This window comes from Ambystoma mexicanum, chromosome 1q, assembly GCF_040938575.1.
Source record: "Ambystoma mexicanum isolate Mex_15411 chromosome 1q, UKY_AmexF1_1, whole genome shotgun sequence".
NCBI classification, from domain to species: Eukaryota; Metazoa; Chordata; class Amphibia; order Caudata; family Ambystomatidae; genus Ambystoma; species Ambystoma mexicanum.
This window is the reverse complement of record NC_090922.1, coordinates 28,636,386-28,650,820: the sequence shown is the minus strand read 5'-3', so window position 1 is coordinate 28,650,820 and position 14,435 is coordinate 28,636,386. Positions and strand designations below refer to the sequence as shown.

The 14,435-nt window shown below is 47.9% G+C and overlaps 1 protein-coding gene across 3 annotated transcripts in view; it reads right to left on the bottom strand.

Moving 5' to 3' along the window:
• ANKRD27 (ankyrin repeat domain 27) overlaps window positions 1-14,435 on the bottom strand; it is a 1,511,294-nt gene that overhangs the window by 1,331,961 nt on the left and 164,898 nt on the right. For all 3 annotated transcript variants that reach the window (XM_069635449.1, XM_069635447.1, XM_069635448.1), the window contains one exon: window positions 12,030-12,186. In XM_069635449.1, the coding sequence (XP_069491550.1) occupies window positions 12,030-12,186 (157 nt within the window). The remainder of the gene's footprint in view (window positions 1-12,029; window positions 12,187-14,435) is intronic.

The following is a 14,435-nucleotide window of genomic DNA, read 5'->3' as shown; positions in this document are numbered from 1 at the left end:
GTGATAGAATTGTGTGCCCTTTGTTTCTGCAATTTGGCAGTTAGAAAGGAGTTGGCCATACCTCCCTTTGCATAGTAGATTTGTACTAATCTCAACAGTGGTTGGGGCGAGCGATATGCCATATGGGTCTCTAGTTGTGCTCTGGCATTCCGCAGGGTACGTAGTGCCTTGAGAGTTTGCCTCACTTTGTGTTGAGTTTCTAACTCTTTTACCTCTCTTTTGAGTACTATGCGGCGAAGTTTGCGTTCTCTAAAAATGGCAGTCGATTGAGATATAAATTCACCCCCAATTACTGCTTTGCCTGTGTCCTAAACCACCCTCCAGTTCATTTCCTCTGTGTAATTTTTCTCCAAATAGTTGCCAATCACCTTCTCCATATGGGATCTCGGGGCTGTATCTCCAAGGACTAATTAGTTAAATCTCCATTTTCTTGCGATCTCTCTCGGGGGTCTATTCAGATCTATTTGGAGGGATACTGGGGCATGATCTGAGAGATATCATACCCCTATTTCTACTGCTTTGACTTGAGGGAGTAGGGATGCTGTAACTAAATCATATCTATTTTTGAATCCCCCCGGTGTACTGCAGAAAGATATGTATAATCCCTTTCAGTATCGTGTAAAAACAGCCAAGTTTCGATTAAGTCCAGGTCCCTAAAACATCCCCAAAAGCCTGTCAGAATTTGTTGTCATTGCTTGTATGGGCTAATGTTTTGCCTAGCATGGGGACCATAACACAGTTGAATTCCCCACCTATCTCCACTTGACCCTAACATCAACCCCCAATCTTTTGCAGTAACGTGGTTATGAACTGGTCTCGTCGTTCATTCTGGGCGTGAATTGTCACAAATGTAAATGTCTGGTCTTTTAAGGTACCTTTGAGCACTAAATATCTTCCATCTGGATCTCTGCACAGGAATGTCTTCTGGAACCGCAACTCTCTACGCAACAAGATCCCCACCCCCTTCTTCACACTGCTGGATGCAAAATACTGGTTAGGGAACAGTTTATGTGTCATTTTCTTTTCATCTCTCTGTAGTAAGTGCGTTTACTGAAGGAAAATCACTGAGGACTGCAGTCCTACCTGCCTCTGCATTATCGATCGACACTTCATTGGGGAATTCAATGACTGAACGTTCAGGGTCACCATGTTTATATCAGCCATAATCAAAATTAAAATCCCCTTTTGTCTCAGTGTCCTGCAACTTATAGGCATCATCTAACCAAAAGGTCTTTCTCATCTCCCCCTCCCAACTAATCCCCCATATCCCTTCCCAAACTTCCACCCCAACTTTAACATAGAACGTTGCTGTAACTACAAACAGTGTATTTCCTTCAATTGCGTTTCCAACAGGCCCAACTTCCGTCCCTCAGCCACCCTCCCAGCACAAACCCCTTTGCCCCAAGTAACAATCAGTTGGAACTCAGCTCTCCAACTCCCATTAAAGCAAATAGCTCACATTTAGTTATCCAACCATTTCAAGTAACCTCCCCTGACAAACCCCATCTTCACGAGTCATCTTGCACACAGGGACCTCTACCTCTCAGTAACTGTAAGGACGGCCCTGCTGCCATCCATCTTTTCTGGGCATACGTTGTTGACGTGCTCCATCCTCCTGAGGTGCCGCTTGTTCCGAAGAGTGAGGGTCGTTCCGATCCATTAAGCCTGTCATCTCCTCCTCCTTAGTCACATGGTGTGTCGAGCCTTGGTACTTAAATCTGAGGCAACACAGAAAGGGTCATCTATAACTTATGCTTTTCTGTTGCAAACAGGTCGTTGCCATTCTCAGACGCTTGCGTCGTAGAAGGGTCGCAGGAGCCACATCTTGAAACATCAGTATATTGGCATTGCAGAATCTCAGGGATTCCAGCTTCCTCGCTTCCCTCATAACCCACTTGTTCCATTCTAAAAAAATCACCCTCTTAAGCATGTCTGGCATTAAGTTCTTCCTCTGTTGGTAAGAAGTATAAACCCTGTGAGTCCTATCTAGGGTAATCTCTTCCCTCGAGTCGTTGAGCAAGTGGTGGAATAACCCCTGCATGTACCCCTTTAGATCGCTATCTGGGACCAACACTGGTATCCCACGCAATCTGATATTATTCCATCTGGACCCATTTTCGGAGTCCTCCTGTTTGTGTACAACCCACTCCATCTGCTGATCCAATGAGTCGAACAAGTTACTTTCTTACCTGGTAACGTTCTTTCGATGGGATGTTCTGACAACATATTCCACATCTATGACACGTAATCACCACAGCTGTGCTGCTTCAGAACATTTTCAGCGTCTGCGTCCTGCGTCGATGAAGTCGATATGCTGTCGTCGAGGGCTTCCATGGAGGCGACATCACCAGATGTTATAAGTAGGACGCACCACGCCCGTAGCTTCAGTTGTAGTTTTTCCCAGAACGTGTGGCACCAATCTTCTGCCAGAATGACTACAGAAAGCCTTGCGGAAACGAAAGCTGCAATCGCATAAGAAATTCTGTAGAGGGGCAGGTAGGGAGGGAGCGATGTGGAATACGTCTTCGGAACATCCCATCGAAAGAATGTTACCAGGTAAAAAAGTAACTTGTTCTTCAAAGGGATTGGTTCCTCCGACGTATTCCACATCTATGACAGACTCCCCAAGCAGTACCAACGTAAGGAGGTGGGAAAGAATTTAGAAATTTAGATTGCCCAATTAAACTGCAGAATAGAGGACCGCCTTGCCAAAGGCCAGATCTTCCCATGGATAGAATCCAAGGAGTAGTGTTTGACAAAAGTATGGACAGAGGCCCATGTGGCTGCTTCACAAATGTTACGAATGGGAACATCCCTCTGCAGGGCAGTAGAGGCAGCCACACCCCTGGTAGAATGGGCCCGTAAGCCTACCAGAGGGTCCTTACCCGCCAAGCGGTACCATTCATAAATTGTCAAGATAATCCATCTACAAAGTCTGTTTAGTAAAAGCGTGTCCCAAACGCCTTCCAGCATATCCAAGAAAGAGCTGATCGTCCACTCTGACCCGGGGCATGCGTGAGATGTAGAAACTCAAAGCTCTCCTAGGATCCAACCTATGGAGCCTCTCCCCTTCCTTACCAGGATGCGGAGGAGGATAGAACGCCAGAAGAACAACCTTCTGGCTTAAATGAAATTCTGACAACATTCGGAAGAAAAGAAGGACGAACCCTAAGGACAACCCTGTCCTTATGGAACACCGTGAAGGGTGGCTTAACGGAAAGTGCCTGCAACTCACTAACTCTGCGAGCGGAAGTGACCGCAACTAAAAATACAGTTTTCAAGGTCAACAGTCTCAAAGGGCAAGAGTGTAAAGGCTCAAACAGAGCTCCCATGAGGAATATAAGAACCAGGTTCAAATCCCAACCGGGCACCTGGAAAGGTGACGGAGGGAACACATTAGTGAGCCCTTTGAGAAACTGAGAAATCAAAGGAATCTTAAAATAAGAACACTCCTCAGACGAGCGCTTAAATATGGACAGCGCCGCTAGGTAACCTTTAATGGTACCCACTTGCAGGCCCTTGTGGGCTAACTAAAGCAAAAAAGACAGAACCACAGGAATGGCACATGAAAAAGGATCCACATTCTTAACCTTGCACCAGTCACAGAACTTTCTCCAATGGCAACAATACAGGGACTTTGCTGCTAGCCTTCTGGCCGAAAGCAACACCTCCATCACGTCTTCAGGAAGGTCCCAATCCTTATACCTCAACCTTTCAGAAGCCAAGCATGAAGGTTGAGGGACTTGACCTCTGGATGGAGAACCTCACCCCCCTCCCGTGAGAGCAGATCGCCTCGGTATGGAAGACAGCATGGAGGGCAGATGGACATGTCGAGAAGGTACCACGTTCTCCGGGCCCATGCCGGAGCAATGAGGATCATTCGGGAACCGAACCTCCGTAACATCCGCAGCACTTGCGGAATCACGGGGACTGGAGGAAACGCGTAGAGCAGTGGGAAGGACCACTCCACTACGAACGCGTCCCCTAAGGCTCCTCTTGAAGAAAATTCCCGCGAGCAGAATCTTTCACACTTCCGGTTGGCACTGGTGGCGAAGAGATCCACTTGTGGCGTCCCCCAAAGGGCGAAGATCTCCAGGAGAATCTCCTGAGCCAGCTCCCACTCGTGAGAGACCGTGCTCTGCCTGCTCTGAGCGTCCGCCGTCGCATTTTAGTCTCCGGCCAGATGAACTGGCAAGATCGAAATTTCCTGCTGGATGGCCCAGAACCAGAGCTGCATCGCCTCTCTGCACAGAGGGAGAGACCCTGTCCCCCCGCCTTTTTTATTGAGGTAGTGCATGGCCACTGTGTTGTCCGTCAGAATCAGGACATTTTTCCCCTGCACAGACAGCAGAAAAGCCTTCAGGGCCAGGCTGATGGCCCTCAGTTCCAACAGATTGATATGGAGTCTGGACTCCGACGGAGACCAACGACCGCTGACTGTCAACTCGTTGGCATGAGCTCCCCATCCCATGAGGGACGCGTCCGTTACAATCGTTACCTACGGCCAGGGAAGCCAAAATGGAGCCTCCTTCATCAGATTGCCTTCGACGGCCCACCACAGAAGATCCCGGGCGACCGAGGACGGCACCTGAATGGGGTCCGACATCCTGCCGGAGGACTGCGACCACTGGAGTTTGAGAGCCCATTGCAGAGATCTCCTCTGCAACCTGGCCTCTGGCACTAGAAGAATGCAGGATGCCATGAGGCTGAGCAACCTCAAGAGCTCGAATGCTGGGAGAGTCTGGGCATGTTGAAACTTGTGCACCATCTGCAGAATGTGATGAGCCCTCACCTGGGGAGGCGAACACTGGCCCAGGGATGTGTCGAGCACTGCTCCGATGTACTGGAGCCACTGGGTAGGTGTCAAGTGGGACTTCTTTAAGTTGAGGGAGAAGTCCAGCTTGTGAAGGGAGTGGCAGGTGACTAACAGATGATCCAGGACTTGCCCGGGAGAGCGCGCCCTGATCAACCAATCATCCAGGTAGGGGTAGACATGAATCCCCCCTTTCCTAAGATACGCTGCCACCACCACCATGAGCTTGGTGAAGATCATCGGGGCGTAGGTCAATCCGAATGGCAGGACCCGAACTGAAAATGCGAGTCGCCAACTGCAAACCTCAGGTACTTCTTGTGCTTGGGATGAATCGGCACGTGAAAGTAAGTTTTCTTGAGGTCGAGAGACACCAACCTGTCCTGAAGTTGAAGGGCCTGGAGGACTTGAGAGAGAATAAACATCTTGAACTTGTCCTTCCTGAGGAGCTTGTTCAAACCACGCAAGTCCATGATGGGTCTCAATCCCCAGTCTTTTTTCGGGATAAAAAAATATGTGGAATACCATCCCTTGTTCCTCTCCGCTAAAGGCACCAGTTCTATAGCGCCTTTCTCCAGCAGGGATTTGATTTCCTGCACAAGGAGCGGATCAGGACTCTTCAAAGAGAGATTCCCTGGTGGATTGTCGTGAGGCCTCTGCCGGAAAGAAAGACAGTAGCCGTGGGCTATGATCTCCAGAACCCACACATCTGAAGTAATGGCACGCCATTCTACAAGATGCTGCGCCAGCCTTCCCCAGCCTTCCCCCAACCAGCGAACAATGGGACATGGCCTCATGACTGAGCTGAAGTGGCTGCAGCAGTGCCTGAGGGCAAACGGGCAAACGGGCAACTGCCCGAGCGGCCTTGGCACCTCGAGTACCTTGTTTTCCACCTCTGGTACTCCTACGGTGGCCCCTTTGACTTGCAGCTCCCCTCGATCTACCAAAGGAAGAATAGTATCGAAAGGAGCCTCCCCTCCTTTGCTGTCCCCTAGGACGAAAAGGCAGAGGTTGGCGAACTGCAGCGCTCAACGACTTCGCTGCAGCTTTGGAGGTCTGCCAAAAAGAACTTCACCATCAAAGGGCATGTTGAGAAGCCGGGCTTGTACGTCAGGAGCAAACCCCGACTTCCGCAAGCACGCAAATCTGCGCATCACGTTGCTTGCCGCCATGGACCAGCTGACACAATCTGCTATGTCCAGACCCGACTGAACGGATTCACACATGGCATCCTTGCCATCCTGAATGAGAGCAAGAAAACCATCCCGTTCCTCCCCTTCGGGAATATGTTCAGCCACCAAAGACACATAATTCCACAGAGTGTGAGTGAAACGTGCTAAGGCACACACAGAGTTGGCTGCCTGTAAAGCCATACCCCCTGAAGAAAACACTTTCTTCGCCCAGCCATCAAAATGCTTGTCGTCCCTATCAGGAGGAATGCTAGGGTACGACGGCTGCTTTGCTGGGGCCGTAGCCGCCTGCACCACCAAACTCTCGGAGTGGGGTGCGTAGTCAAGTAGCCGGGGTCGCTACTGGCAGGACAGTATTTTTTCGGCAAAGACTTGCTCACTGCCGGGAGACTCCTTAGGAGCAGTCCAAGCCGCCGCCACCCTTCTTTGCAAGGCCATATGGAATGGCAGTACCGGGTCAGTTGGTGGACCTTGGTCCAAGATATCCGTCTGGTCATCCTGCAGAAAATCCACTGGTGGGACCGACCACCCCAAGTACTCCGTCACCCTCGACATGAGGCGCCTCTTCAGCATGCGTACCAGGCTCAGGCCTGCCAAACTCAACCTCCGGGGAGGTATCAAGACCACTGGCAGGGGAAGGCGACAGGTGATGGCGATTCCGCGAGTGCCTCGAAGAGGCAGAGGAATGGCGGGACCCACTCCGGGACCGAGACCGCCTGGACTTACGCTGACGACACAGACAGTCACCTCTCGAGGAGGCGATCGAAAGCCCTGCGGATTTTGACTTTCGGGGCTTGGACACCCTACCGACAGAAAGCTTCTTCCACTCCCGCAATGCCTTCGATGTTAACGACTGGCAATCGTCACAATCATCTGTGGTGTGGTCCTCACCGAGGCACCATAGGCAAGCGTTGTGGGTCCGTCAGCGACATCTTGGAACCACAGTCCCGACACTTCTTGAAACCCGGCCGCGGGGTAGAAGAAGACGAAGACATTACGATATCTTCACAAACAAACAGGTTCAAAGCACCGATAGAAATAATCAGAAGAACCGAGGCGTACCGAGATCTCCGAAGCAAACACTTTTGTGGAAAAAACAGAACTGAGGCTACGGGCATCGTGCGTCCTACTTATAACATCGAGTGACGACGGCTCGACGGAGGCCCTCGACGACAGCGTATCGACGTCATCGACGCAGGACGCCAAACATTTTCTGATGCAGCACAGCTGTGGTGATTACCTGTCATAGATGTGGAATACGTTGGAGGAACCAATCCCTTCGAACATTCTTTTTGCCAATTCCTCTTGTTCATAGCTTTGTTCGTATAATGTCATCTCAGTTTCCTCTACCCTTTTTTCCACTGCCAACATCTGTTTGTGCGGGTCTGTAATCGACTTTGAGGACACAGTCCTTTAACGTCTTTATTTCGGCCAACATTTCCTGGAGGTCAGAACGCCTTTTGAGAGGGTCTTCCACGTACAGCTGCTCCATGGTGATTTCAGTTGAGTGGACTTGTGCTGATGTTTGTTGTCGTTTGGACACCTCTTGCACTTGCATCGTTGCCTTAATATCACCTGATTGTAGGCCCTTATGTTTGTTTTGCTGCTTGGCCATCTTCCCAATTCATGAATCCCTTAAAATGGGGAATCCAAGTCACTGAAGTCACGTCTCGACCTCCACGCCACAAGGTATAGATGCCGACCTGGGAATCTTCCAGAACTGCACCAGTGTCCCTTTGGGCAAGCTCACAAATAGCCCTCCCTGCCGGAGTATGGTATGTGGCCAATTATAGTAAATATTACATGTAATCAGGCACTCCCTGTGGCTGCGCTCCTGCAAGTCTAGAACCCTTTAACTTATTCTTAGTTCCTTTACCGAGGATCCGCTATATGTAGCCCATGACCTCAGGGGTGATGATTAAATCTAGCCACCAATAGGGCCTCACAATGAAGGGAAAGACCTCAAGAGGACGGTATACTGGGAAGGATTTCAGAAAGACTAGACTGTAGCCCAAATAATTCCTCATTTTGGGATCATGCACATTAGTAGCCCAGCTCCTCAGGTACGTTTGCTCTGTGTGAGCTCAGCAGAATAACTGCACATCTATTTCATGGCCTGAGTCCCAGCATCTCCCATTCCCTGTGTTAGCTGTACTGTTTGTGGATTAACTGCAAGGCAATGGCTAGCATTCGTCCCAATGAGCCACCCTCACCACTCAGACAGTTCCTAGTGATTGCATCGAATGCAAAAGTTTCAACAAAAAATAAAAAGCATTGAAAAAATGCATTTAAAAAAAATTAATGGGGGGTGACCCCTGTTTTTTTACCCCTTAAAACCCATTATATTAAAAAAAAAACCTTGACCTACAAAAAAAATGCATTTTTTTGATGCATTTTTTGGTCAATACTTTTGCATTTGAAACTATGTATTTGAAGCAATGCCTGGATACCACTCAGACATCTAATGCCGCCTCCAGCACTCACAGCGCCCCCGCACAGACATTGACACCAGCCGCTCGCTGTCTGCTGCGCTACCAATTCACTCACTCCATGGGGCTCACTCGTGAAGGGACTTGCTGCATCACCGCACCCCACCAAATTTCACGGCTCTGTTACCGCTGCTGAATGATCCTCGCTTTCCCTCAACCAACCAGATCAGGGCCCCAGAGCTTCCTCTGACAGTGCCGTGTCAGGTACCAGCAAGCAGCTGCGTGATCCCCTAAGTTCCAGAACGTTGTTCCTTTTTTGTCGGTCATGCTGCCAATAGCCACCACCCGCCAGCACCTCACCTCTGCAGAGGAGACTGCATATACTGCTAGGTTTGCAGGGATCCAACATCGCTAGCTGGAGGGGGTTGGGTGTCGCACACTTCTCGGCAGCATGTTTGAAACATCAGGAGGGCCTGACCGCCAGTTTGGGGTCGTTCCCCCTTTATCAGTCAGGCTAGTGCTGCAATGGTCCCACCACGAATTTGACTTACAAATTTGGATGTGGCACTCCCAACGACCTCCGGCCTCCATACTGTTACTTCAGGGGACAGCCAGGCAATTTGTAGGGGTATTTGGGGTATGAGGGCGCTTGCGGGCACAGAGCTCACAGAGGCAACATGTGTCTCCGTCCACGGCTGGCCCAAATAGTGTGCTTTTAACCACACAATCCTCCCTGGGCGATAGAATGGACAGATCAAAAGGAAGTGTACAGATCTTTGTCGAGCCACAGGTCACACAGGCACTTTGGTGAGACCTTGAACCAACTTGCTATTTTGAAAAGCGCAAACAGATTTAGTCAAGCTATGATCAGTAGCTGCCTCCAAATGGGTAAATTGATACCACTAATGGGACCGGGGACGAGAGAATCACCAATTTTTTAATTTATTTTATTGTTTAAAGTGTGGACCTAGATCGAGATTAGCTGAGCGCTGTACAGTGTGTGTGTGTTGCCAGCATTTGAACTGGCATCCTGTAAGAGTAGCGCAACACTGTGAGGTCTGTGCGTCGGTATGTGTGTGCATTGGAATAAGTTCTTGGTCAGGTGTTGTTAAAAGAGCCATGTTTTGAGAGATTTGCCAAATTGTAGAATGTTGGGGACATTCCGAGCCGACGCCGGGATGGAGTTCCAGAGGGTGGGTTCATGACAAGAGAAAGCTCCCGTAACTGGACGTGGTGGACTGCTTTTAGAGGAACCAAGTGAACAGCTCGGAGCCTTGTCAGGACAGCATTTCCCCCATCAATGTGCGAGACCACCATGGCCTGCACTACTATCTGGAAGTCTTGAGGCAGGATGAAGGGTTTGATTTTTCAAAGGGTAGAGATTCTGAGCCAAGCTATTTGGGCCTTCTTGGCTATGTGGTTCTGGAAGGGCAGGCTGCTGGCAATGGTGAAGCCTAAGAATTTTGCTGAGGCTGAGAGTTGTGGATCAAATCCTTTAAGGTGCATATCATTAAGCCGTTGTTGAACAAGTTGTTTTTTAGCGGACAGACTTATGGGGATTAACTCAGTCTTGGATGGGTTTAGTTTGATGTAGGCGGTCAACATCCAGGTATGGATGTTGGCTACATAATCGTAGAGACTAATTATGTCCTGCACACCATTTACTCATGTACAACTGAGTATCGTCCGTGTATTGGTGGGTTGCTATGTTGGGATCTTTGAGGAGAGTGCCAAGAGGCTCCATGTAAAGGTTAAAAAGGATTGACAAGAGGATGAAGCCTTGGGGCACTGCGCAGGAGACTGGGAGACATTTAGAACATAACAAGTACATCTGGACAGTCTAGTGTCTGCCTGAGAGGTAGGAAGTAAACCAATTCAGAACAGTGCCAGTGAATCCCATCCTGTTAGCAAGGAGGGAGGAAAGGATGTGGTGGTCGACGGTTTCGAATGCAGCTGAAAGGCAAGGACAACAAGGATGCACGAGTCACCCATATCTGTGATTTGGAGGGCATCATCCATCACCTGGATGGTGGCTGTCTCAATGCTACACTTGGGGCGCAACCCTGACAGTCATTTAGGAGGTGGAGTAGAACGATTCTGGCGAGTAGTTGGGAAGCAATTACTTTTTCAAAGATTTTCCAACAAACGGGAGGTTCGTAATGGTCCTGTAGTTGGCCAGGTCGTCTGGATCTGTGCTCTTGCTGCCACATACAGATACATTTTAAAAATGTATTTATCCAATTTTATCAGATTACTCATGTATGCATCCTTTATTTTAGTCTGCTTCATTATATATATTTGTCTTAACTTTCTTTCAAAGCATTTTATTTTCGTCGGATAAGGAACATGTGTTAGTTCATACACTGATTGTAAGTATGTTTTGAAGGTTATGTGCACTTTAACCATCCATATGAATCCTTTTCACTGGCTTACAACATTTCACTGTGTTTGTATTTCTCAATCATGGATTGGACTTCAAGCATCAGCTTGAAGTCCAATTCTTCGCTTTCGCCATTTTCTTTGAACGTTGTCGCCAAAACCTTCCCAAATACATGAATAACTGCTATTTTCCAAGGCTTAAGTCAATTAGCTATTCCCACAATCAGTCTCCCAGTAACTTTAGAATCAGGCTGGGCATTGGTACTTTCGAGGAAACCTTTGTGTCATAGTCAATCAGAGGCTGTCTATGAACTCCTCAATTATTTCATTTTGGCTAGGACTGCAATCATCACCTGAAATTGTGAACTGTGAAAGGGGTATTGCCAACAAACATGCTAATCTCTTATTCATGCTAGTATCCGGTCTAGTCCGGACAGCTTCAATACCTTATCCACTGTCGTGAGGCTGTCCGCCAACTAATCCATACGGCTATAGCCAGATAAACCCACGGCCTCAGATTAGAAGACCACATAAAGTCAAATCTCTGGCTACTTCACGGTTTTCTAATGAGGCGAGACCAACGCAAATCAACACCACAATATGAAATAGTGTGCCTCAGTAAATATGCTGCTTTGCCACCAAACCAGAATCTTGTCCTCTTGAGACCACCTGGTGGTGGTGACTGAATGCAATCTTCTCTGATTCAGTGGATGCAGTCTATCTAACCAGGCATCTCGACTAAGACTATTTACGAGAGGTAATTTGAAGAAGGGCACCTTAAACTTCAATAAAACGCATCTACCGTGGAGTCTTTAGACTAAACAACCGAAAAATCTGACGACAGAATGGAATTCCCTGAACTCTGACTACTGTTCCCCCTTCAGCTGCCACATTCTCCCAGAGGCCAATCAAGCTTTCAAATCTGTTTCCATAGCTGAGGTTTTCGACTCAGTAATAGACAGGTGAAGAGACAAAAAAAAAATATATATAATAAATGGCATTGAGCAGGACACGAAGTAAAAGATCAATACATACATTTCAGTAATCAAACAGTACATTATAATATTTTCTCTTGCAAAAGTACCAAATCCTTGCATTTTTGTAATCTTTAGACTTCGTTATATATTTCAAAGCCACAACATACGTTGCAATGAGAACTGCCACTGACTGCTTGTGCAGCATACAGAAAAACTGACATCTTTAATGTTTTGCATAATTTACCTGAACTTTCCTCTTTTTGAAGTGGACGGTGTATGCATAAAATGCTAAAACTTTCTTCTTTTTCATTGTAGAAAGTTTCTTCAAAAAGGACAGGTACAGTGAGATCGCAGGTAAATCCTGTTCCTAACTTGATCAAGTTTCCTTGTATCGAAAGCTCCTGCAATTCAAACAATATTTCAGCATGGGGAAACAATTTACAGTTTTATCTTGCATGGTTTAACTTTAGATACACTATTATACTGTACAACACTATCATGCTCTACAATTAAACTGGTGATAAGCCATCAAACATCCACACCATGAAAATGCGTTCCTATACCTCCTTGTGCATTTTTATTTGTCAACTTGGAGAGATTGAACTTTCTACAAATATTTTGTAAACGAGAAAAAAACACAAGAGGATTCTACAAAATGCATTTGAAAGTTCACTGTTGTGTAAGGGTTAACAAGGAAGCCAATGCCTCAGATATCCCCAAATGTGTTATCCACAAGCTAGGACCTGGAATATACAAGTCATATTACTCTGACATGAGCTCGAGCAGTGGAATACATTATTTTTTCTCCATTCCGGTTCAAAGGTGGTTTGAAGAGGCAGGGACGATACTAGTCAAGGGGTGTCAGGAGGGAGGGTAAAATGCCAGTTGGTCTGTGCACCCCATATGCCTCCCGTATCCAGCTTCTTTTCTGCTAGTCGGTGGCGGCAGTCCAAGGGAAAGAAAAGGGATGCTCAGGCAGTCATACACAAAATGAAATTGTAGTCAAGCACGTCACCATCTAAATACATTTCAGCTCAGGACTCCAGAGTTCAGAGGGTTCCCCTATTATCTATTAGGTGCTACTCTGAACTCCCAGGTGTGATATAAACTCACTGCTGATAGTTGCACATCTACAATTCTTTATGCTTCTTCAGTATTCTTTGAGCAGGACTGCACAGCTCTGGTCTATTGCATTATATGTCAAGACCAGAGGCTTGCATTATGCTTTCACTTTTTTTGTGTGGAAATTAAACTTATATTGGCATTTCAAAGATTGCAGTACAAACCATCATAAAACTCCTCATCAAAAAACCCGCCCAACACATTCCTCCTCTCAGTGATCATCCCCCCGTCTCGACTCCCCCTTTCCTCCCACTAGCCACTCCCTCCCTCTCTTCATGCAGCGTGCTCGAATCAACTTCAGTAAGTTCATACCAGGGGTATTAAACCCTGCAGCAAGGGTCAGTTCCAAACTCTTCAGATTGGTTTTATGGCTGTTTCACAGTGAGCCATTCTCGCCTTTAATCTCCCAATATGTCGCTTACAGCATGACAGCCCCTATCCAGGGAGGCAATCCCACCACCCATAATCTGGGTCCCTGTCCCCAAACCCCATCAGAGCCCATAATTCTCGAAAAAGGAGAGCCCCGAGCTTTCAATGTTGGACCGGGATTCGTCCAGGATATGCGTGAGGTATTCCATATCATACATGGCTCGGATCTTCGCCACCCATTCCCTTTCCACCGGCATATGTGGGTTCTTCCACAGTTGGGCTAAACAACAACTAGCGGAAACCAATATAACCTGCAAAATGGGCCCGTCCGCCACCTCATTTCTCCTTCTGCAATCCCACCCGAAAAAAGAGAAGCCATGGCGAGAACTCCCTGCAAATCATGTCTACCCATTTTGTCCATGTTAGAACTTCCTTCCAGTATGATTGCACTCTGGGGCATCCCCACCGCATATGGAGATAGTCCCTCTTCACATGGTGGCACTTCCAGCAACCCAGGTCATACCCCTTACACATCTAGCTAACACAGCAGGCAGGTAGTGCCATCTGTGCATCAACTTCAGCGCCTGGTGTCTGTACTGCAGGAAGACCGTAGAGCCTGCAACTCTACCACACATCCGCACCCAGAGGGTGCCGTGAATGTCTTTCCACAGGTCCTATCCCCATCCGTTTCTAGTTGGGAATGGATCCCTTGGCTCCGCCAACAGTATCATACTGTAAATCCCAGCAATGAGTCCCCTGACGCCCCTCTTTGTAAGAAAAAAGCTGTTCAAAGCCGGTCAATCGCCTCCTCTGGTGTTCACCCCATTGGCTGTATGTCAGCACTCCCTTCAATTGTAGGTATCGAAAGATCGACAGCTTCCCCAGGCCCATACATTCCTCTAGCCTACTTAACGAGAGGAAAGTCCCTCCATCCCACATTTGTCCAGTCCTGCCTCATACCAAAGCTGGAATGCAAAGTGGACCTCAATCCATCCTGCAAAGGCAGGGCCCAACTAAAGCTCAGTGGCAACGGCCACATGGACAACCACCTATTCTCACCTCCCTCCCTCCAAATAGACAACAAAACCTCCAGAACCGGGTGGTGCAGCACCCTTCTCTGAATACTTGCCCTAGGCACCCACAGCCATTCACCCAGGGA